General features: G+C 40.9%; 1 protein-coding gene across 4 annotated transcripts in view; it reads left to right on the forward strand.

Annotated features, from left to right (window-relative positions):
- Positions 1-26,098, forward strand: part of FAT3 (FAT atypical cadherin 3) — a gene marked incomplete at both ends in the record, with an annotated part of 358,948 nt that overhangs the window by 235,312 nt on the left and 97,538 nt on the right. For 2 of the 4 annotated variants that reach the window (XM_079536455.1, XM_079536457.1), the window contains 3 exons: positions 18,205-18,519; positions 20,876-21,086; positions 21,505-21,573. In XM_079536455.1, coding sequence (XP_079392581.1) covers positions 18,205-18,519; positions 20,876-21,086; positions 21,505-21,573 — 595 coding nt within the window. The remainder of the gene's footprint in view (positions 1-18,204; positions 18,520-20,875; positions 21,087-21,504; positions 21,574-26,098) is intronic. The other 2 variants (XM_079536456.1, XM_079536458.1) reach the window with 1 other exon arrangement.

The following is a 26,098-nucleotide window of genomic DNA, read 5'->3' on the forward strand; positions in this document are numbered from 1 at the left end:
CCTACCCCGACCATGCCCACTCACCACGTCCCTCGCTGCCACATCTGCCCTTCTCTTGAAACCTCCCAGGATGGTGACTGTACCACCTCCCTGGGCAGCCTGTGCCAGTGTATCATCACTCATTCCAAAAAGAAGTTTTTCCTAAAACTCAATCTGAAGAAAATCCAGTATGAAGATACAGATGATTCTGCACGTACTAATTCAGGTTCATAGATGCATATCGAGATCAGAGATGTCGAGGGGCAGTGCTTCAGTTCACACACTGCTGTCTAACACAGGTGCTGTGCCTCATTAGAAAAATCTCATTTCTGATTGCCCAGAGCTTTGCCTTAGTTACCAATGATTTGCATGTATCTGGAGTTGGCAGAGGGGAGGGAGCTTGTTTTACAGATTTCATGAATCACTGACCTGAACTGTTGGGTCATGAAATGAAGAAATGAAAATCCATAAAGCATAGCGCTGTCAGCTTTTTCGTGCAGGGCATCAAATGCTCATCTGGGATTTCCTGTGGACCCACAGCAATCCAGCAGCAGGTCTCAGCATTAAGCCCTTCATCACGTGCATGCATGGAAGCAGATACTCAGCCTGTAGGGTTCTTGTGCTGCCTTATCAGGCGTTCCCCACCTCATTCAACAGCATTATAGAAAAGGTGGAATTGTGCCAGAGAGCAAATCCAGCCTGCAGGCTGCCACCCTGCTAGGTCCTGAGCATCAGCATTTTCTGAACCCTGTGGACCTAATTAAAACCTCACCAGACTTAGCATCATGCAGCTGTGAAGCCAAATAGTACAAGAAAGTGACCTTTTGGATTACTAGTATTATGTTAAGGTATCTATGATGTCAGTGCAGGGAGGGGAAAGTCTTATTCATTATCCTGGGGGCTCTGTGGTTCTCTTGCTCAGTAAGTAGAGCCCTTAGTCTGGTTTTAGAAGCACTAACTTTCTTGAAATTCATAGAATCATGGAATGACTTAGGTTGGAAATGACCTGAAAGCCCATCCAGTTCCAATTCCTGCCATGGGCTGGATGCCCCCCACCAGCCCAGGTTGCCCAGGGCCCATCCAGTCTTGAGCACCTTGAGGGACGGGGCACCACAGCTCTCTGGGCAGCAGTGCCAGAGCCTCACTCTCCTCTCATTAAAGAACTTCTTCCTAACATCTAACCTAAATTTCCCCTCTTTTAGCTTAAAGCCATTCCCCCTTGTCCTGTAACTAATAGACCATGTAAAAATCAGTCCCCCTCCTGCTTGTAAGCTCCCTCCAACTACTGGAGGTTATCCCTGACAGTACCCAGAATGAAGGAGTTAAGCATCGGCACCCATGGCTGCATTTCCCCAGGTTTGTCTGAAAATGGGTGAGTTAACACATGAGAGAAAAGCAATTTAAAGTACACCCAACACCTGTTCTTTCTGCTCTGTTTGCAGAACTATGAGATGGCAGAGCATTAGATCAATGTAAATGGGATGGAAAAGTATTATTAAAACAGCAAACATTATTGTGTGGTTTGAAAATTAGGTCTGCAGCCATGTGTTAAATGCTGTTGAAACAGAGAGGGATATATTAATGGTCTTCCCATATTATAAATCATTCCTTGTGCTAAGGTTGTGTAGGCAAATTCTGTGGCTAATCTATACTCAGTTCTTTTCTGTCAGGATTTAGGAGTTTGGTCTAATGCTGCTTTCCTGCTGATGGATTAGCTCAGAGATTAGCTCAGGATTTTTCCTCTTTGTATGTTTCTTAAGATCTATAGCGTTCTTTTTATGGGATGGAGCCCACCTACCAGTCACAAATTGGTCGGATGTGCCCTTTCAGGATGTCTGTAGACCAGGCTCTGTGCTTGTGAGATAAAGAGTCATTGTGAAGGGCGCACTGCTTTGCTAAATTTCACCTTTGTGCGATGAATGCACCAATGTTTTAATCTTCTGCAGGAGCAGCAGGAACTCTTTCACATGATTTGAATCTATTTTAGATGTGCAGAGTCTGTACGCTTTCTGAAGCATGTCTGCTTTAGCTCTGCATCATGTGTTCTGGAGCATTTGCAACACTTATCAGCTGCCAGACTGTTAATTTATGTCTGTAAGTGTGAGCACACACATATGCACACACACACACGTTTTGAGGAGCTCTCAGTTTCCTGCCTCTCAGGCTAAGACAGCTGAGTACTGGGTTTAAAGCAAGAAGGCATCTTCTTTTCCCATCAGCAACACATTGCATCTGTACTAAAATCCCTTCTGGGCTTAGAAAATCCTTAAATATCTCTTAATTTATCCAGCATTTAGAAATGTTCCCTTCCACAATTTTGCATCCATTCATCCCTTCTTCTCAGATGATCAGTACTCAGCTGCTCAGAATTCATGCTTGTTATCTCTACAAAAAGGTAATTCTGGGATATTTTCACATCTCTCCAATCTGCCCTATGTTTTCAGGGACGCTTCACTTCCTGCCACCCTCCACACACACAAAACCCAGCACCCTGTGGTACGGCCTGTAGGGATCCTGGCACCAAGTCTCCAGTTCCTTTGATATGCTTGGATAGTGGCATGCTTTGGGGCATGTTCTTTGATCACAGCCTGTCACAATATCCATGGGGTCTGACTGCAGGTGGTTCCTAAGACGCCCTCAGCCTGATCTGATCATTTTCACTTGTGCGCCCTTTGATTTCCAGGCATCCCCTTGCAAAAGTTGGTCCCTTCCAACTCTATCAATTCTATGATTCTATAACGGAAAAAATAGAATATCTCTTTCCTTTTGCAAGTTCTGTTATATTTTACAGTCTTCCCATGATCCTTTTTTCTCCATCATGGAGAAAACCCTGCTCTTATCAGGGTCTCATAATTTCCAGTGTTGGTGGCACCCTGACAGGTATTCATGGCCCAAAATCTGCTCCAGGAAGTGTGCTTGATGAGAACCTCTTTCTATCACATCTTGAACATGCTGCCATTTTCTTTGAGTTTTGTCATATACAATCAGAATGGTTTCAGTTGGAAGGGACCTTTAAAGGCCATCCAGTCCAACTCCCCCCAGTGAACAGGGACACCTGCAGATCTGTCAGGTGCTCAGAGCCCCTTCCTTGAGTGTCTCCAAGGATGGGGATTCACTGCATCCCTTACAGTTTTCTCACCACAGCCTGTAATGTAATGTCTTTTGACATTCTATACTTCACCAACTCTTCTGTTTTCCCAGATTACCACCTTATCCCTTTCCCACATCATCCTCCAGCACTGAGCTAGAGCAAAAAGATACACAAAAAGGGTGAAAAAAATACCATGCAAAAATATGCAGAATGTATTTACTTTTTTTTATTTTGAAAATAATTTTTTATGGCAAAAGTACATTATTGTGTGATGTGTGATGAAATAAGATTGGAATATTTAGCATAATTTGTAATGTGACACAAATTAATGTATTTACTAGACACCTAGAGATAAGAAAACATCTAATCAGGTTGAGCATCAGTTTAATAAGCATATTTGACACCTTCTTTCTCCCTAAATATATTACCATGGAACACAAGAATCCTAATGCTTTTCTTATCTGAGTGCAGCTTGATAATAATCAGAGACCAAACAATTCTTTTACTTTTTACAAAGATATGATTTAAAAACAAATTTACTGAGGCCCTGAAGCATCAAGTGCTATGAAATCTGCCCTCAAAAGCGGTAATTTTCTTTTCCCAGCCTAACAAATTTAAGTTGTCAGGAAACAGATTAATCTCCTCATTCTGAAATGTAATATTGCTGTTTGCTAATCTCATGATACAGAGATGTTGAAAATGTTATCATAGCAGCTCTAGAGTATTTTATGTTTTGGCAAAAAATAATGCTTTCTTTGGCAAGGAATGTTCTAAATATTCAAAAGCAAGGACTAGCGTAGATAATTGAGAGCAAAAATGTCAGAATCAAAATAATGAATTATTTTTTCTCACATTCCCTGGGAAAGTAAAAGATATAAATATTGCTAATAGTGGTCTGTCAATTTATGGTTTCAACCAGCATGTTATCTTTAATCAAGCTACCAAAAAAGATCTTAATGCTTTCTGCCATAGACTCACATATATTTGTTTTTCCCTATGGATCCTGTTCCCTTCCACTACCATTCCAGAAAATGTTTAAGGCATTGTATGAATAAAAATGTGTTCTTAATCTCCAAGGCCAAACAGATACTTTAAAGACTTAATTGAAAAAAAGCATGGAGATTTTAAACTTGTCATTTTCTACAGGCATTTGTTTGTTTAGTTTGGTTGGTTTCGTTTTTTAGCCATGACAACAGTTTAAAAAAAATACTGAAAAAGAAATATCCAGAAAGCCCTGAGTCGTAGACAACCCAATTTATCTCAGCAGACCATGTCTTGGTATCATGGTGTCATGGTGGTTTGGACTCTCAGCTGAGTGAGAAACAGAAGGCAACAGGATACGTGTTGATAAGTAAGATAAGGGGCTAATTGCCTTACTCCTAAAAGAAATTCACAGCATATAGCTGAAGGAATGAAAATATTAATTGACATAGGAGGTTTGCTTGCATATTGTCCTGTTCTCACCCTTTTGTTCAAATGGACCTGCCCAAACTCCCTCTGTGTGCTGCAGCTTTGGACATGCGTCTGTGCAAGAAACTCAACTACTGAAGCCCAGCTCTTGTCCTTTTTGTGCTGGCATTTACCAAGCACCTCTTCAGGTCAGGATATTTCAGTATTTTTTTGCAAGCCTGACTGAAGCCATAATTCAAGCATCTTGTCCAGGGAGTGGCATTTTAATTTTTAAGTGTCTTCTCTTCAGGCACTTAATTCTAATATCCCACTGCCTGCAAAGGTATCAATTCAAAGCTGTGGCTTTTTTAGTAAGAAGCAGTCTGATGTGTACAGAGGATTTTGTGTTTCCTGCAGCCGTCAGAACCCAACTTTTCTCCAGCTGCTGAGCTCCCAGAAACCCCCCCTGTGCTGCAGCACGGTGCTCAGCATGACGCTGTCATTCGCCCTGCTTCTTGACAGAGCAAATTATCCTGCTCGGAGCTGTGGGCTGTTTTCATCAGTTCTTGCAGGGCTAATTTGTGTCCCTTCATCTGCTCCTCTCTGCAGCATGAACTCAGATCTACCTCTGAGCTCTTCAACTTGAGACCCCCTGGATCCTCTTGGGTGCCTGAACAGTAGCAGCTCAATCAATTATATATTCACGCTCTATTTTTTAAAGGTTCTTCACACACACAGATTCACCAGGCTCATGCAGCAAAACAGGAACTGCATCTTAAACTTCTCTTGATTGACAAACTGCCTTTGCCTCAGTGACCCTGTAAATAAGATCTGGATATTTCGTCAGATCAGTATTCTGTGGATTTAACTCTCTTAATCTCCCACTTCTAACACTAGAAAGAGCTACAGGGAACAAGCACTGTGTCTGCATATTTACTATACAGTTCCTTAAAGGAAGCAGCAGTGGTACGGATGGCGTTGGCCATGGCTCCACAGCATGAGCATGTCATGAGCCCAGCGTCTCAACATCAGGATTAGTGCCTGCCTCTGATACATCCAATCTCCCCTTGCTGAGGTATCACGCCTCCGGTGCTGAGGCTGACGGGATATACTTGTGCTGTTCAGGCTCACCATAAATCAGGAGCTTTCTCACAGCTATTTCCAGCCAACTGCCTGGCCCATTTAACACCCCCTGAGACCATCTCAAAAGCAAAGTGGCTCCTGAAACTTTTCTTTTATAGTCTCTTCTGCTGCAAACCAACAAAGCAACTCATTAGAGGGACTCCTTCTGCTTCCCTCCTTTCTCTCCCTTCACACAGTGAGGGCTAATTGGAGGCCCATAATATGTATCAACGAAAATTCTCGTTTTTCTCCCATGTATCATTGGCCTTGCATTACCAACTTGGGCATGTTGTCTCACGCCGTGTTTTATTCTCCCCCAGATTACATTATTGGCAGGGCAGTCTCACAAAGGTTAATAGTGTTACTGGGTTCTCTTTTGGTCTGACATTCTTGCTCATCACTCTAAATCCACTCATTTTACCAGCAGCCTTGGACATCCCTACTGAGGTTAATTGCATGCTACTTACCACTGCCTTCAGCTCCACCTCTATAAATTGGAACTTATTGTAGGTGATTTACCTGCTCCTAGCTTTAATTTCACAACCAGGATAAGGCTGTTTGGGTTGATACATTCATACTCTACTGCACAATTTGACATTTGCAATCCAATCATCAGTCACCTTGGCCTTTCGGTTCATCTATCTTCCCATTACCACACCATGTGAATACTCTGTATATAGACTTAATGGGAAAATAAACAGTAAATTATGAGTCTAAATTTAAGAGTTATGGTGATTCCATAAGCCACGGAAGGAAAAGTACAGTGCTTCATGCAGTTGCCGGAGTCCTGGGTTGAAATTGCTGCTTTGGCTTTAGAATGTCCCAGGGTACTGAAATCAAGCAAACTATCTTTTGAGGACCTGGATGTCCACACAGTAAGACCATGAACCTTAAGAGCTATGCATGGTAAGGTCTTGATATTAAGTTCTTATATAAATGGCTGCTATCTGTAGGAAACAGTGAGTTTATATTAATCTTTTTTGATTAAACATTTCCCTTTCCCAGGCAGAAAATACACTGCCTACGGTCTGCTCACATTCCACTGACCCTTTGCACAGCAGTGAATGCCATCCTGTGGTTGCAAAAATCAAATGCATGTCAAAGATGAATGCTGCAGAAGAATAGAAGCGCTAAGAATATTCAAAAACTTGTGTTATTTTAAAATTCCTCCTGCATTGCGGGAGGAGAATGTCATCTTTTTATTATTCAGACACACAAAGATCCCTCTCCAGGACTCCAGGCAACTGTATAATTAATTAATTATAACAGTATTAATTGATTAATTAATATTAATAACCTGAACATTTTTAATGGGTTCTGAGTGTTACTCAGGGAAATTCAGTTTTCTGGCCAAGATTTTTTTTTTTTTTTTTTTTGCAATGCATTTGGAATATTAAAAGTGGGGGACAGTTTCATGTTGTATCTTAACCCCTACGATAACCCTGTTCTCATACTCACACCCATTTAGCTATCAGTACCGTCTCTAGATGTTCTGAAAATTATTCATATACATTGCTCTTTGAAAGATCATTAGTTATACATGTAACCAACAGGAAAAATCATGTTAAAAGAATGATGTATGGCATCACTGTTTCTTAGAACAAAATCTGTTTTGGTGTAAAAGTAGGATTCTTCCTGGTGAATTACAATGCATGTTGTGCTGCTGCAGCAGTACACCTCTTCTCTTACCCTTCAGCTGAAGGCAAACAACTTCCAGCTATTTATTTGTTATGCAGCTGGAGACAAGGGCTGGGCAAAAGCTGAATGAGAAAGCAAGTTCAGCTGAAGTTGTTGCACTTCAAGTGAAACCTTGTTCTCACCAAAGCCAATGGGAAAATACCTACTGACTTAAGTCAGAAGATTCCACAGCTGGATGGGTCCTTTTCCAAGCAGGTATTCGTGATTCTGAAGAAGAGAAGGCTCTGAGCAGACCTCATTATGGCCTTCCAGTATTTAAAGGGAGATTATAAGCAGGAGGGAATCAACTTTTTACATGGGTAGACACTGACAGGACAAGGAGAAATGGTTTTAAGCTAAAGGAAGAGAGATTTAGATGAAACTCAGAGACCTAACATACCCATCAGGGAAGATGCTGATGATTCTCATCTTTATCAGTGGAACAGTTAAGTGAATTTCAGTTTCACATCTTCTGTCTCCGAGTATAGGCACTGAACTTGTTTTCCAGGCTGAGTTTTTAAAGTAGGAAATTAAATATGAAAGAAATAAAAAGGTACTCCATCAATACAAGTTCTGCTCCGAAGTCGGCGTCTGAATTTCCCCCCTGCGCACAGTGCCGTGATCATTCTCAACCAGCTTGTAGCATTGACCCTCCATCAACATAAACTGGATAGTAGATATTTATAGACACTTTGGAGACAAGTGGAGATTAAGATAATAAGGCTTGTCTTTGTTTCCTATTAGATGAAACTGTGATTAAATATGGCCCAATTAATGCTTATTATCTGTCTAAAATGAATTTGTCACAGGAAGTTGTGGAGTAGACATCAAGAAGTCAAGTAGAATTTTTATTGCTAAAATCAAAGCAAAGATAAGTTTACTTTAACCTGGTCTGACAAAAACAAGAAGAAACTATCATTAATAAACTGTCATCTAAGTTGATTAAAACTTTCCTTTGTACTTCACTGTTAATCAAAGAAACTTACAGCAATTAACTTGAATATCAACAGAAAAAAATCTTTAATTTTTTCCCGTTTAGCTCAATGAACAAGGTCACAACAGTCTTCCTCGGCCACAGTTCACTAAAGCCATTGAAATTTCTGAGATACAGAAAGTTCATTTTGCCTTTTACAAGTTCAAAATGTATCCCCAGAATCAAAAATTGGAAATGAACTATGCCCCTTGAGGGTCTGATATTAAATACTTTCTATCTGGGTAATAAAACCATTTTTTATTAATCAGTTCTTTTACTGATAAGTTTTATTTTGAACATAAAACTTTAGAAGCTTCCTTTCTACATGGAAAAATATAAAATGCATATAAACGTCAGAGACTCATCATGCTATCGGCTATAAAACTCTCTTTGAGGTATTCTATGCAGGATTTTCCCAGCACATGTGTATGGATTGAGAGCATTCATTATTTCTTGTTTGTTGTGGAAAACTAGGGTGAGCTGGAAATTGAATGTGTTCTGCAATTACTGATGGGATGCAGTGCCTGGTTCTGGCCTTGCCTGCTTTGATATTGATCAAAGGCTTCTTGATAAGCAATGAATTTTGTAGTGAGGTTTGGAATGGGGAGGTGAGTAAGAGGCTATGTGTACTGAAATAGCAGAATTCATCACCAAACCATAGCTGCACGTTGCGTTTTTCTTCAGTGGCCAAAACATTCTCTAAAATTTCCCCCCTCCTGCCATTCATCGCCTCGCTCTGCTCCCTTGCTGCCACCCCAGCACTAGTTAACCATCTGCCTTTGGGGGGATTTTGTTTGCTTTCAGCAGTGCATTTTAAGCCCTGATTATTTTCAGTAATCCTGTTTGTAGCACAGATGTACAAACAGCGCATTGACGGGTAAAGGTGGCTACAGATCATTGACAAGGGAAGAGCAAATGGTTGGAGGAGGAGCTGGAGATGGGGCTGGATGGATCTTCATCTGCCTTTCTGACAGGGACAAGGCGATGTCATCCTCCGGGAACACGACCAAAGGCTGTTTGTTAGAGCAATTTAAAAAAAAAAAAGCAAAAAAAAAGTGTTATCTTTCCTTCAAAAATACATGGTTCTGCTTCATACAGCGACATTGAATTTGGATGCCTTGTACCTACAGCATGCATCTATCATCTGATTTGTGGCTGAATACATGTATTACCTACTAAATAATAGCAAGACTAGTTCAAGACTGTTGCAGAGCATTATCTAAGGGGGTTTCATCCAACATCAGAAGGCACTGGCTGTTGGCATGTCTAAAATTGTTTATAAGTATGTTTGGATACTATAATTCAGAAGAGAAGACAATATTTCCTTTGCATATGGAAAGTTTTCTTTGAGGTTACTACTCTGTTGTACCAGGAGCTGTATGCCATGTAATATCTCTAAAGACATTTTAGCAAGAGCAGGGGAAGCTCCTTCATATTATGTCATAAATTCATAGTTACAAAGTTCATAGAATGGCCTGGGTTGAAAAGGATCATAATGATCATCTAATTTCAACCCCCCTGCTACGTGCAGGGTCACCAAACACCAGAGCCCAGAGCCACATCCAGCCTGGCCTTGAATGCCTGCAGGCATGGGGCATCCACAGCCTCCTTGGGCAGCTTGTTCCAGTGTGTCACCACCCTCTGTGTGAAAAACTCCTTCCTAATATCTAACCTAAACCTCCCCTCATGTCTTGGAGTAAACGGAACATCATGTATCATGTTACCACGAGGCTACTGATTTATTGCAGAATAGACAGAGGGGTATTGCCACAAAATAAATCACCTGTATTTGAGAGTTTCTACTAAAAAAGTTGCTCAGCTTTAATTTCTCATCACTTTGAGTATCTGGGGACCTATACTGTAAACCAGTACAACAGCACACCGGAGCAGGGATGTAAAATATAATTTGTTTTGCTGCCTGATTAATACTCTACAATGACTATAGCTTGATTAGATTCTAGAAATATATTAGCATGTATTTTTGCATACAGCTTTTCTGCTTATAGTTGAAACAGAAAATAAATGACTAATAGTTATAGGAAAAATTCTTGGAAGCACTGCTAAAATCTTGTGTCTTTATTAATATGCAAAATTATTTTCTTGCTAGTATATGATTAAACTCAGTTCAGCTCCTGCTTATAGTAGAGATTAGAATTGAGTGAGTTCTGTGGATGGAAAATGGTAAGTAGTTGAATATTTGAGAAGAAGGGAGTGCAGTGAGCTTCAAAGTTGATACGTACCTCTTCTGAAGCACAGGAACGGAGAGCTACTGCATTACCTGAGTGCTGAGATAAGATTTTTGGAGAAGGGCATTATCTGTAGAGGTAAATATGGTATGGGTGAACAGTCTCACATATCAATATTTGATCACAAGTGTTTCTTATCATGAGAGAAGCAAAATCCACAAATGGCTGAAGTAGATATTCAGGTATTAAGGGAATTAGAATCGACATAGAGATTATTCCTAACATTAAACTGCCTAAGTATCTTAATTTTCAAGCTTGAGTTTATTTAAAGCTGCTTGAAATGAAATATTCTCAGATTTGACTACTCATCATTTTCTGTTCACAAAAGTCTTTGATTCTAATCTTTGCTATCAGCAGGAGCTAAACACCTTCTTCAAAGTTTGCTGTGAAGATCAATACACAACTTTTATCTTCTCTCTTGCTCAGAGGCTGAGGGTAGTTATGCTTCTATTTACTAATAGGTAATTCTAAAGAGGTTCCAAATCCCTGTAAAAATGTTCTTAAGAGATCACATATTGTTATTTATCTTGTTTGTAAAGTGTCAGTTTGAAGCTGGTTAAACATTCATGCGGCCAGATATTGTAAGAGGACTATTTTTAATGTTTTTTTTTCTGCTTTCCAGGTCTTCCTTGTTGTATGCTGGGTTATTGTAGCCTTTTCAACAAAGAAATTTTTTATATACTCAAAAGGCTTTTACAGGCCTTTTTGAGGCAGAGGTGGGTGTTCCTCCTGTGACCATCTCAAAGTTGCCAGTCCCATAGATACAAGCTTTGCAAACTGCTTAACGTGATATTATACGTGCAGTTCCAAGCATCACTTCAGTTGGTGGTGATATAGCCTACAAGGTCAGGAAGAATCCTAGTTGAGCAATGCCTTTTCTTACTGTAACTGACTATACACTGCTGCTATGCAGGAGAGGTGGAGATCATTTAACCCCACGTGTGGAAGGAGGCATATTTTGGGAAGCAGTCGGCTCCAAGTCACTTCCAGGCAACATTTTATCTGTAGTTTGTCATAAACAAAATTAGATGAGATTGGTATTCCTGAGAGCAATAGCTACTGAAAAGGAGAAGAGCAGAATCCTATTCTGTGATTGCTTGAAGGAGTTTCTTTTGACATAGAGCAGAATTTCTATTGTGGAAATTGAATGGAGCAATGTCTGGTTCTGCACTTACCCTGGCACCCATCAATTCATGAGTACCTTAAATATGGATTCATGCACTAAGGTTGCCAGTGTAACAAACTTTAAAAGCAATGCCTCTGGAAAAAGACTATTTTTCTTTCTGAGAGCCACTGTTGAGAGGTATGCAGATCCTCCTCTGCTACAACTAAAGCTAAAACACAAGCCTTCAGTTTGTTTTCAGAGCTGATAGCTCTTTTATTTTCTAAATTTTCAAAAAGCTCGTAGGATAAAGTATGGCACAAAATAAGGAACTCTCTAATTAGGAGTATTTCAGGACTTCTGGATCACTCACTCTGATATTTTGTACTGCCAGGTCATTGCTTTCCATTTGTTTACTGCCTACTGGTAACAGTAAATGAGTCTGACAAAAGTTACTATTTGAAGCCTGTAAGACCTCTGTCAGTGCTGTTCTCTAATATTTAGGTTTGCAGATACTGTAGGGAGCATTTAACTCCAGATGAAAAAGCCAGCCTTCCTTCCTTCCTGACTTTTGGCAGTACCACGTTGAAATTGCCTGATGTCACTGTTAGTTCTCAAATGGTGTAACAGACCATTATGCATCGTTTTCTAGCTTGGATGTGGCTGGGAGCCATTGACTTTCCTAATCAGCCACCTAGAGTGCCTGTGTCAGTGATAATCTGTATTTCAGAAGTACTCTAAATTATTTATTTCTCCTACTTGGCCAGAGCGAATCTATTAATTTTTTATGTTTGAAAATGAGAGTTCCTCTTATTAACACATTGTAAAGGAAATCAAAAAAGATGGATCATATCAATATGATTGACACTCTTTCCTACAAAAAGTGTTTAAATAATTTGTCTTTTGGGACAGCACTAAGTTGTGTAAGGGTAAGTGAAATAAACAGCTGTCTGCTTCTTTTCCAAAGCTGCCAAATAAAGAATTAAAAAAGAACAACAGCTAGTTTGCTACATCTAAATCTTGTTTATGCATTGGACTAAAAAAGATTCTTGCATAACTTGTATTTTTTTTCTCCCCTATTCTGTATGTCTTTGAGCCAGGCCGCCTTCACTTTGTACCAATGATCCAACATGTAGTTCAGTAATGCAGTGTATTTCGATAAAAAATTCCTTGTATGAATTTAGCTGCAATCTTAGTGTGTCTCTGAAGTAGGCATAGATAGTAATTCAGTGTATTTGACTTTAAAGTTCCATTCATCCTTCAAGGAGCTCTGCTTTATAATCCTTTATTTCTGTTACTTGGGCTGAATTCCAGGGGCTCTTACAATAGGTATTGCAGCTCGTTTTCGCATTGGCAGAAGAAACAAACCCATTAGTCACTAACAGCAGGGGTATGCCTCCGCTCTCAGGCTCCCTTTGATCATTTTTTTCTGTCTGAGTAACTCAACCAGATTCTCCTTTCTAAAGTTTTATGAAGCAAAATTGGCCTTGCTGGCTGGGGGAAGGGAGAGCTTTTTACCTGGAAGCCTTGGATGAGATGCAAGCATCCCAGCTCAGCCTTTTTGCATTAAGTAGTATCAACGCGAGGAAAATAAACAAGCAAGTGTGCCATCTTCAGCATTTTGCAATGCTAATGATACTAATGTGACAATTCCTCTTGACCTAAAACTGGGTAGGCTATGTATTTCCTCCTGCCAAGGAGTGATGTGGAAGAAGATTCTCGTTCATCCCGAAGCTTGATAACTTGTATTAAACACCTACTGATTGTCTTGTTAGGTTGTTAAAGGAAAACTCCTGCTAGCTACTCTCCCTGGCTGAGTTAGTAATTACCTTGGAAGTCATGAGCTTTTGTTACTGAGATTTAATATTGTACTTTTAAAGTCAGGAAGGTGGTCCTCACAGTTGCATATGTATTCTGAGAAAGTGTGAGGGCTAATCCTTCTTCAATTAAGCGTGACATTCCAATTCCTAGGAGGAGCAACTGTCTCAAAATAACACGGTCAATGTCACCATTGTTGAGGCCTGCTAGACCTGTGCTGTGTTTTAGCCAGTAATTTGGCTGAATCTGAGATGTTTGCTCCATACATTCCCCATGGTCATAAAAACAAGGAGTTTCCATATCCAACATTCCAACTGTTTCACGTTAACACTGTTGACCTTGATTTTCTCTGTGAAAGCTCATTGTTATGGAAGTCTCTTTGTGGTTGATCCGTGGCCTTTAACATAAACATAATTTCATATAAACTTATTTTGTGTAGTTTTAAGGGCTACATACCAAACCTACTGAAATGTATCCAGAAATAGAGATTATCTTACTTGGATTTTGAAGGATCTGTTATTGTATTGAATTTGCAGTACTCTGCATGATGACATCTTTTGTGTTTTGTCCTGGTCCTGAAAGTTGAAGGTGCATTACTGTTGCTCTGCCACAAAATTTCCAGGTATCTAAAACCTGTATGTGTATTGGTTGACATAGTTCAGTAAAGGTGTAAACATTAAAGCCAATGGGAATGCAGATTGCCAAAAAAACTGCTCATTTTATGAAGAAAATTTTATGAAGAACTGTGTAGGCTGTGGGAGAACAGCGGTGATGTTTAAGAGTTCACTGTGAAAGTGATAAATAAAGTTCATGTTCTTGCTGTCTGAGGCTGTCAGACCCCATTAAACATGTTGCCATACTCCTTTTAAGATATTTCACCCTTGGTAAATGGACCAGCCCTTCATGTGATAGGTCAGGGAGTTAAACCTCAACTGCTCTCACAGCTGTGTTCCAGCTCAGGGAGGTGATACCTTCTTTTGGGCTGTGTTGACAAGGCAGTAGTAGTAGTAGTAGTAGTATCAAATCAGAAGGGCAGAAGATGCAGCTGATCAACCTCATCTCAGGTTGTACCTGGGCCGGAAGCAGAATGTCTACACCCCAGTGTCTATCAGTCAGCATGGCTTGAAGTGTTCAGCATTTAGCAAAGCACATCCAGTCCAAGCAGCAGTTGCTCATCTCCTTCAGGAAAGCTGTCATGCTGGTCCTAGCCATTTCACCACCCCGACGGCTCTGAGGATCGCCTCTTGTGGGGTTTGTGGTGCTCTATAAGCATACACTGGGACTGACTTTTCTGTCATTTGTGTGTATCACCTTTCTTTTCCTGTTTTGTTTTTTTTTGTTTTTTTTCCCACCCTGCCATCTGCAGGTTTCTAAATGAAACCTCACTGGTCCTGAGTTACAGTTTCTCTCCTGGCAAACAGATGCCTTGCACGTCTGCCTTTCCCATTTCCAGAGATACCAGCTGTGAATTAGCTTTTGTGTCTTTGTCCTATAAACGTCCCAACCTCCCTTCCCTCCCTGGTTGCTTTTCACCATGATTTCCAGCTGTTCAAGGATTTTCTGAGATCTCCAGCTGTGTTTGAACTGATATTTTGTTGGTTAGAAGGGCCCTGAAGTGCTGTGTGATGTCTTGATGGAGGCACAGCAGTTGGTTAGGCAACTGCACCACTTCCCCCATTCCCTTACGGTTTGGTTTTGCACTATGCTGCATTGTCTCAGAACAATTCTGAACAGGCAACGTTTTGTCTTTTTATTAGGGCAGAGCCAGATTTCAGGCCTTCTGTGTTAGTTCTTGTTGATAAAATGGCATTTTGTGTCATTGGTTCAGGCTGAGAGAGCTGGGGCTGTTTGGATTGGAGAAGGCTCTGGAGAGACCCAAGAGCTGCCTATCAGTATCTAAAGGGGCTGTAAGAAAGAAGGGGACAGACTCTTTAGCAGGCTCTGTGGTGAAAGGACAAGGAGAAATGGATTCAAATGGAAACAAAGGAGATTTAGACTGGATATAAGGAAGAAGTTTTTTACACTAAGGGTGGTGAGGCACTGACACAGGTTGCCCAGTGGTAGATTCTCCATCTCTGGAGACACTCAAGGTGAGGCTGGCAGGGCTCTGAGCACCTGATCTAACTATAATGCAGGGCAGTTGGACTCGGTGGCCTTTAAATTTTCAATTAGCTACCAGCAACTATTTTCAGTGCAATTTTTCTGCTGCAGAAAGGATTTCCCACAAGTTTCAGCTTGCAGGAACAACCCAATGCCTGCACCTATTTGCTGCCACACTACTGTAGTGACACTTTCAGCAGTAACCTAGCAAACTGTGAGATTGTGTGCAGTGATGGCAGGAGGATAACTTAGCTTCTTGAGCAGCATTTTGGGTTAAGCATGTTTTTCGTCACAGTTGCTTGGCTGCTTATACAACTGTACTTTTCAGGGATTGTATTATTATTACTTTTTGTAAACTTTTTCACCATCTTCCTTCCCTCCCCTTCCCTTCCCTCCCCTCCCCTTTCCCGTATATCCTGGCTAAAAGCCTGAGGGAAATGGTTTTTTTCTTAAAAGTTTACTCCTGTTCTGTTCAGACAACAAAAGTTTCTTGATTCACGATTTTCTTTTTTATGCAGTAAGATCATTAGCACCCTTTTGGGTGCTTTTTGGAGGTGTTTTTTTCCAGTATTTAAATAAATGTGTCTACTTTTTTCTGTGCACTGCAGCCTTGCTGTACTGCCCGGCACCATGGGTTATTTCATTTGTGGAGTCAGCAGAAATCCTGAATGAGGGTTTTCTTTGTTAACCTGCACTTCTGCTACAGGCTCAAGCAATTCTGCTGCAGCAAACCAAAAACAGAGAGGATCAGCCTCAAAAGTGGGGCAAGAGTGTTTAATAGGAGGGGGAAACATCTGGGAGAGGTGGAGCAGAGGGGCTGAGCTCCCAGCTCGCCAGGGGAAGGCAGATCTTCAGCTGTGTCTGAAGCCCCACAACGATGGAGGACGTCTGCATTGGGGAGCACAGCGAGAGCTGAGAGCAGGCAGCACGCCAGGGGCTCTCCACATGCCCATGCCCACTGCAGGCAGATGGTGTGCTGGTGGCACACAGCATGGGGCTGGTTCCTGACGGCAGACAGCCTTACCATCACCACCCCAAGGACTGCTAATTGCCAGCCCCAGCGGCATCTCAGGGGACAGAGGCCGGAGGCCGTTATGCAGTGATGGGAGAACAGGCTGCGCTCCACAAATGAGTTATGGGCTGATCTGGGGATTTTATGTTTCTACTCTGTAATGTCATACCACTTATTTTTCTGTAAATAAGGGAGTTAAGTCCCTAAGGCTGTCAGTCCACCGCTCCCAATGCATCAGTTTTGGCAAGTACAGTTAAAAAGAGGAAATTGGAAAGATCTTTTGCTTCTCTCTTAGAAGATGCTGTGTGTTTCTCTGCTGATGTTAGTACTAAATCAGGGTTACCTTAAGTTTAGATTTCTTGTTGCAAGGCAAGAACAACATCGTGGGCCAGGATTCCCAGAAAATGCTTACTTTGCCTTAGGATTGGGCATCGGGACTGTGTTTTTTACACATTAACATTCAAGGAAGAATAAGGCACAGAGCAGTTAACCAGCAACACACCCAATGTGTGGGGATAGATACAAGCCAAGATACAAATAGATACAAATGGATGGGACACTTTGGCTTGCTGTCACAAAAAATGGTACTGTGGGATTTCTTGTTAGCATACATAGCTGGAAGTGAAATCTGAACTTCTTATGTGCAAACAGAAATAATCTTCTGCCTTATTTCTTTAGGAACTACAGTCAAACTTTTTAGAGAGAAGTTTGAAATTGATTGCTTGCATTTTGAAGGCATATTATTGAAGCTCTTGAGCACTTGTTGGTCTTGGATCCTTTTTTTTTACAGTGTTTCTAACTGAAAATTATTAGTAATTCTGTTTACATTGCAGCTAAATTACTAATTAACTTTTCTCTCAGAGATTTTATTTGTGTATTTGTGCCAGCACAGTGCACTTTTTAACAATGCAGCAATTTATTTTTTTTTTTTACCACATGCCTCTCTGTGCCCCTTAAAACCATATAAAGGAGTTTTAGAATTAATGAGCTGTCAAATCTCAGGTAATGAATGAAAAGAACCAGCACAAAATCCTGTCATTGTTTAAGAAATCCCAAATAATTAATGGCAAGAAGTTCTTCTATAATTTAAGAATAAATTCTTAATTGCGTGACTGAAGAAACTTTAAAATATGTCTGCAAAAAAAAGCAGGGATATTGCTTAGTTGCTTAATTGCAGTTCAGTCTTTTTTTGAGTTACATAATTTGCAATTAAAAGATTTCCATTTCTGGGGAATCATTTGGGCCCGGTTTGGAAGGGACCTCAAGGATCATGAATCTCCAACCCCCCTCCACAGGCAGGGCCACCAACCTCCACATCTAATACTCGACCAGGCTGCCCAGGGCCCCATCCAACCTGGCCCTGAATACCTCCAGGGACGGGGCATCCACAGCCTCTCTGGTCAGCTGTTCCAGCACCTCACCACTCTCTTGGAATAGGTTCCTCATCCACAACATTCGTGTTCTACATTCATCTCAAGAGGAAAAACTTTCACCATTCCATTACAGATACATTATAATTCTGCACTCAGCGTGCCTATAGCTGGCATGTGTTGAATGTTACTTACCACACAGAAGACCTTGTGAACTACAGGTTAGATTTGGAGAGGAAGGACTGTTTCCTTACGTTTTGCTGCACCAGCTGACAGCTTCTGCTTTGCCTTCTCATAGTAATGCCTTTGCTGCTGCTGTTTACAGGTGACCGTCTCAGATGGAGGCACGTCTCCCAAGCAGTCCTCGGTTTGGGTGGTGGTCCAGGTTCTGGATGAGAATGACAACAAACCCCAGTTTCCAGAGAAAGTCTACCAGATCAAGTTGCCAGAGAGGGACCGTAAGAAAAGAGGGGAGCCAATCTACAGAGCTTTCGCTTTTGACAAAGATGAAGGCCCTAATGCAGAAATCTCATACAGCATTGTGGATGGAAATGATGATGGGAAATTTTTTATTGATCCCAAGACAGGGATGGTGTCTTCCAGAAAGCAGTTCACAGCAGGGAGCTATGACATCTTAACGGTAAGCGTGCTTCCATCAACATACAAATCCATGTGTGACTGACTTTAAAAACAGCTGTTGTTGTATGAAGAGTGATACATAACTGTATTTAATCTATGACTTATGTGTAAGATCTGAATGTATTATAAAATTTCTTATTCATGTAAAACTACAGACAAAAAGTACATTTGGAGATTGCTCAGGCTATTGCACACGCTGAATTATTCTCAGACTGTTCAGAATTAGCTTGCAGGTTGTTGGCAGGAGTCATTCCCTGAAATACACTAAACTGAAGACCAAAAGCTTGTGTTCTGACATGTTGAACTGGGCTGGTAAAGCTACAACTGAATATTCAGCTTTTGTGTAGACCCGACTGCTTGTCCTCATGGAAGGATCCTTACATTGTTCATGTCTGGAAGTTTCAGGGAGGAGGAATACTGGGTTCTGTATGAAATAGTGCATTGGGATTTAAGTATGGGAGCAATTTCACTTAAAAGAAATAGCAGTCAAAGTAATTCTCAAGCCATGCAGACAAGGTCAAAGACAATAAGAAGATGTAGTTGATAATATAAAGTACCAGGCTTGCATGTGTGCTTTTTGTCTACAGAAGTAAGCTGAAGTTGCACTTCTGTAGACAAAGAGTATATATAAAGAGTCCATCAAAACTGTAGAAAATAGGGGACAGAAAGTTGTCAGAGGTTCACAGTCAGACCACTGTAAAGGAAACAATGTCATTTACAGGTGTCTGTTGGGAGACCTTCATAGAGGTAGAAACTATGATAGGGAAATAAAAGCATAGATATCAAGATATTGAGGGATATTCAGATACTCAGAGGTCAGCACCCATTGGGTGAGTGCTTTTCTCTGTGCAGAGCTGGATGTGTGGGTTGTGGCTCTCTTTGTAATGTAACAGCTGCAGGTCTTCTACCTCAAAGCTCAGCTTCTTTCCCCTGTGGGCATTCCTGAGCAAGCAGGGTGATAAGCATTAGCACCAAGCCCACTTAACACATTTCCACAGAAAGAAATAGGCTATGGTATTTCAGGAAAATATTTCCCATTTTTAACAGGCGTAGTAACAGCATTTTTTATACACCAGCGGTCCCATATAGCCAGAAGCATTTACTTTAGTTTTAAAAGAAAAATCTTTCACACTCTTAGGGCATTGATATTATTCATTGAAGCACCCATTTTGTAACCTACTTTCAGCCTTGTCTTATCCCTCAGTTTGTCACTGGTCATCATCTCGTCTGTGCTGAAACCGTGAAGCATGTCAGGCAAATACCGAGTCTATCCATCTCTCTAGCATACATTGGAATATAAAGAATTAGAACCAAGATGGGCAATGCTTGCAAACACAACTGAGAAGAGAAAGCAAGGACAATAGATACAGCTATTGTCCTAAAGCTATATATTTGTTTTGAAAAATGGACGAAAGGATCTGGAGCATATTTGACTCAGTATTGAAAATACTGATGAAAGTAATAAAAGGAATAGACATAGACCTGATGGAGCACGTCCAGAGGAGGGCCACAAAACTGTCTAAGGGATGGAACACCTCTCCTATGGGGACAGGTTGAGACAATTGGGGCTGTTCAGCCTGGAGAAGCCAGCAAGGTGACCTGATAGCAGCCTTTCAGTATCTGAAGGGGAGTCAAAGGAAAGAAGGGGGCAGACTCTCAAGCAGAGTCTGTTGTGATAGAACAAGAGGAAATAGCTTCAAGCTCAAAGAGGGTAGATTTAGGTTAGATACTAGGAAAAAATCTTTTACAGTGAGGGTGGTGAGGCACTGGAACAGGTTGCCTAGAGATGTGGTTGATGCCCCATCCCTGGAGACTTTCAAGATGAGGCTGGATCAGGCTTTGGGCAACCTGATCCAGCTATGGTGTCCCTGTGCATTGCAGGGGAATTGGACTAGATGGCCTTCAGAGGTCCCTTCCAACTCTAAGTATTCTGTGATTCTATGATTCTAATCTCATCTGCAATACAGACACCAGTTAAAGCATTCAAACGTGGTCTGAGTGAGCATGTGTCATTAAATACATGGCTTAAAACACAAGGGCTTCATTAGCTGCAAGAGGAAGCTGGTTAGAAGATGTCATCTTGGAAGGGAGGATCTCTATGTGGAGCGCATGTCCTGAAGGCCTCACATCAGCAGTTCTAAGTCAAAATATTGAAGTTTGAAACCAGACTTTTCAATGAAAAGTCAAAACGTAATTGAAAAAACTTGAGAACTGTGAAATAAGCATTTCTCTCCCTCTTTCTTACTTGAGTTTTACATAAAGGATTGGAAAGGCCATTTTAGGCATCTTCTTGGGATAGGTCTGAAGTACCAAGCTGTAGCGCTCAGTCTGAGTCCTGTTTTCTCCACACCCACCAGATAAAAGCAGTGGACAATGGCCGGCCCCAAAAATCTTCGACTGCACGCCTCCATATCGAGTGGATCAAAAAGCCCACGCCCTCACCCGTGCCCCTGACTTTTGATGAACCCTTCTACAACTTCACCATCATGGAAAGCGACAAAGTGACAGAAATTGTTGGGGTGGTTTCTGTGCAGCCATCCAACATCCCTCTCTGGTTTGACATTGTGGGTAAGTGGGGGAGCGGTGGTGTAGGGGAGAAGCTTGAGAAGCAACGTGTGTGGAGGGGGGGTGTTGAGAGTGAGACAACTAACTGTGGATTGTCCCCCCCCCAGTTAAAACCACTTTTGTAATGCTGATATGAAAATGCTATTTATACATGGTGATAACAATAATATTCCTGCTTTTGTTATGACTCCTTAGCTAAGCTGAAAAAAGCGCTGTATGGCTGAATTGTTTTTTTTCAATGTATGTTATTTACTGCAATCTTAATGTTGTCTGTCATTTAAATTCTATTGTCATACTTTGCTAATCTCATTTCTAAATGTATTTATGGTACTTAGACTTGCTGTCCCTCATTTCTCTCTTTCTTCACCTTTTTTTCTGCATTCTGTTCTTTTTTTTCTGCTTCCGACTGCCCTGCTTCAAGGTGGCAAGCATGCTCGAGAGATGTTCTATATTCTACAGACAGCTTGTGGGCAGAACTGTTCAACAGAAGGTACCCTTAGTGCAAACACATTTGCTAAAATACAACTATCCAGGCTGCCTTTTATTTTTGCAAGTTATATGAGACGATTTATATTACATCTTTCATAAGTGCCTGTGACAGGATGCAATGCGACACATGGATGTGCTGTGTTTCTTTCTATGACAGCTTTTACCGTATTTGTGTCCAATTATTATCATTCTTATTCACGGATTTTCCGCAGTTTATCACAAATAATTAATTCCAACTTTTCACAGTCCAGTGCCATCCATTTAACTGTGAAACAGAATGGGATGCATCGACATATGGGTTACAAATGGAGCCACCAAAAGTTTGTCTTGAATGCGAGCTGAAAAAGAGAAATGTGTTTTGATGTGAGATTTCAACCACAAAATTGCCTCACGTAAAATTGCTCACAGAAACAGGGAGGGAGAAATACACTTAGCAAAGAGGAGGAGAAGCCACAGAAGCAGTGTTATTAAAATCACAGGGAAACGCAGTTAAGGATGTCGCTGCCACAAAAACATGGAATAGAAGTTCTCGCTTGGTTGCAGCGAGGAAACAGGAATCGATAATCCTAAGCACTGCTTCCCTACTTCTGCTAGTTCAGTTACGTCATTTAAAATAACTCATTCGACATCTCCAAACTGAGGCTTTTCCCAACAGCCTTGCAAAGTTGCTGTGGTATTTTAGTATTTGCTGATACTTGTAGGTAATGCTTGTGTGTCTTTGGACGTCAAACGCTGCATCTGCTCGAAGTGGTGTTATTTAAATGAAGGGTTATAAAGCAAACACTGTGTGAAAGATTAGAGACAAAAGCCTTTGCCACAGACTTAGTGGAAAGGGTGCATCAGCAGTCTCTGTTTACAGGGATTGAGCCCAGCTTCCATTTCTGCACAGCTATTTGCGGATGGGTTTAGCCAACAGGAAGGGCAGGGACCGCAAGAGAAAGGCTCTGTCAGAGTCATTTTCATCCACCTTTTATTGCCAGTTTGTGCAGATGAAAGGCAGAAGCAGCTGCATTTCCTCTTTGAATTTGTATCAAGGTTTCAGGTGCCAACTGCATTAAAATTAAACCCAAAGCTATTATCATGTTCCGGGGTTCCTGCTAGCCTCTGGGGAAGGACAGCATATGTTTCCTACTGTTTCCCTTCCACTCCCTTGGCTATTTCAGTATGCTATGTGCAATTTATTAGCTAATGTTTACATTCCCTTTTTCTTCCTTGCTGACCCCAGCTTTCCTCCCAGGAGAAGTCTGTGTTTATTGACATTATTGACAATTTTTTTCCCATTTGAACCTTTTGCTGCCCTCTACAGCCTTTTGGTCTTTTCCTCAGTGAATTCACCAACTCTCATTAAAATGCTGCCTGTGTTAAGCACCGAGAGAAGCCCCCATTCTTCAGCTGCCTTCTTTTATGTTGTTAGTCTCATTTGCAATCTAGCAACACCTTATAATAACATTTCATGTTTGCCTCCTAAACAGAGATGATGGGGAGGACATTCTTAACTTAAGACCTTAAATCTTGTCCCTGAATGTAACCTTTATGGCGAAAATAGTTCAAAATGGTCTAGAAGATTTTGGCTATTCAGACAGTCCTAATGGTTTCTTTACAGCGTCAAGGAGACATTGCTCCCCTAGACTTAATGAGAAGTTGATGACCCCAGCCATCCAGTTCAGTGCTGTTACCATATGGATGTTGTCATTAAATATCACTGCTGTTATTACCAGCAGCATTAGCAACAGTCCCTATTTCCGCAGTAGGAACAGCCAGCAATCCCAGGTATGCAGGAGACTTGGTTATTCAGGCATACAGGCTGCAAAGACAAAGTCTGTCCTGAGAGGATTACAGACAGCGATGCATGTTTAGGTTATGTTTGCTGCCTTCAATCAGTGTCAGTTTTAAGAGCTTTTCTTGTTCTGCAAATACCAGCGTGTAGGAAGAGAGATGTTGATACTTTCATTTTGGGGGAACGTGAGGAATTTGTCACTGTGAGGGCAGTGAGGCCGTGGCACAGGCTGCCCAGAGAGCTGTGGTGCCTCATCCCTGGAGGTGCCCCAGGCCAGGCTGGATGGGGCCCTGAGCAGCCTGAGCTGGTAAGCGGTGTCCCTGCCTATTGAGGTCTCTTCCAATCCAAACCATTCTGTGATTCTTTGATTCTGATACTGATGTCTAGTGCCCAAAAGTCCCATGAAAGGTGTAGGTTAGTTGTGGAAAATGGAAAGCTGTTCAGGACTGCTGATGCAACAGAGGATTTTAGCGCTGCTGTCAAACCTAGACTTGATCCTGCTACATCTGGTGTTTTGTGATTTTGGACCTCTGTGCACAGTTCACAGTAATGTCAACAGAAGCCATGAAGGCTTATCTAGAGGCATGATTTAATATAGAGTTGGCAGGTTGACCTTTATTTTTATGACCTTTTCAAACTAAATGGGCATTGGAATTTGAGAGGACCTTTTTTATAATGCATAATATACACTTTCTTTGAGCTCAAGAGGAAAGGGAGCCTGAAGATTAGGCTTTCTAGGATTCTGTCTGCCTAACTTCAGCATGTTGCACCTAAAGTGTATGCTCCTAAAATAACTGCTTCAGCTCCTGAGCTAATCTAAGGTAAGGAAGATGCCTTGAGTGCAGAGAGATCATCTTCCCTTGATAGATTAGAGAGGATGGGGATCTAGTTGTTATTTGTTGGGAATGGTTGAGATGTCACACTTCGTTTCTGTTTTCAGAATGCATTCAACGCCATTCTCAGTTCATGTAGATCACACAGTGTGGAAGACATGAATGCAGGTTGTTTCAATTGTGTTAAATTTATTCACATTATTTATGAGATAGATAAAAAATGATAAAAGAAGCTCCAAAAATAAGTCACAAGATATTTATTTCTCACAGGTAAATTGAGCCCTCTGTCTTTTCCTTCCTTTGTTAGTGGTGGGAATGGTGTGATGATTACTTTGACCATGGGAGCTCAGCTGCATGGTGCTAGTTTTTGCTTACATAGCATGTTGCACAACATCTCTCTGATTCTCCAAAAACACCTCCCTCTATTGTTCTTTCTTCCCCAGCCAAACGTTAAAAACAAATCCAGACTTTTTATCAAAGGTGCTTCAGTGGCAATAATTTTAAGAGCTGATAATTTTAGTTAATTGTCCACATAATTCACAGTTCTGCAAATGTTCATTGATATCAAAGCTGTGTATGTCGTGAGCCTCCTTTGAATTATCTCCTCTGAGAACTAACTAAAATACCTTCTGATTTCTTTTCTGCTTTTTTTTGCCCGTACCTTCAGCTTCTTAGCAGCAAACCCAAAGCTTTGACTCTCCTTGCAATAGCTTTATCTTTCTGAAAATTTGCACTCTGCAGTATTCTGTTCTTCTGAGCTTGATACATTGTATAAAATAATAAATCTTTGCATGTAATGTTACTAATATGTATTATGCCATGATTAAGAAAAGTCTGTAGTTGAGTTAATATTTCTTGAGGCAATCAATATGTTTGTTTGGTATTTTAACAAACAGAAACATTTGAAATCTGACCCTTTTTTCTTTTCCTGGAAATCCTTGATGTACTTCAGACGTTCTTGAGAGTCAGGATGAATTTGCCTTCTGTATTTTCCTCTGATTCTCTGCTCTGAGCAAAGAAGAATTGTAGCAATTGGTCCAATTTATCATCACCGTTCTTGGTGATGTTAGTTTACTATGGGGCAAGACAAGTAAGAATTCTTTCTGCTTTTAGAAAATCTGTTCTGGAGCATTGTTCTCTAAGTTGCATTGTCTCCTGTATTTCTCTTTACCTCCACTCTTCTATCATGGAAAGCCAAATGACACTTGTGTGAAGAACACAATATATCCTGGTTTTTTGAAGTTTGGGCAAATGACTTCCATGTTCTTTGCTATCTGTCAATGCAGGAAGAGTCCGGATTTCAAGATGTCCTGCAGAATTCAGTCTAATTAGTCTTGGCATCTGAGACCCAACAATTCTGAACGTTCACAGACATCTGACATTCAATATTCAATCCCACTCTTCTGAATCATTCCACTGGAAAAGAGGTGAAAAGGCCCTTAGAAGAGACTCATGTGCCTGTGAGTCCTCCAGATTTGCAGATGTGTTTTCATCTCTGAGGAGAAAATGATTTCTCCCAGCAGGATAATCCTGTCTAAAACTGCGTATCAGCAGCTAATAGAAACATAAATAGGCTCAGCGTCATACCAGAAATGAACTCCATCTAGAAAGAGCACTACAAGAAAACATTGTTGCTTGCAGCAGATACGATAATCAAAATACAAGCAGACTGTGCATGAAAATTAAACATGTTCTGAAATTCAAAAAGGACAGAAATGTATCTGCACTGTATCTTGCCATAGGCAAATTTGCCAGTTGATGTCAAGAAGACCCTTTTAAAAGCTCAGAAGGCTTTTCTTGGCCTGGCCATTACACCAGGTGTGTAGTAAACTTTACATCAGAAGATCCTATCTTGCTAGTCATGTAAGATTTTATACCATTTTTTTCTTAGCCGTCTCCTTTTATAAAAGGAAAAT

This window comes from Tetrao urogallus, assembly GCF_951394365.1.
Source record: "Tetrao urogallus genome assembly, chromosome: 1".
NCBI lineage: Eukaryota > Metazoa > Chordata > Aves > Galliformes > Phasianidae > Tetrao > Tetrao urogallus.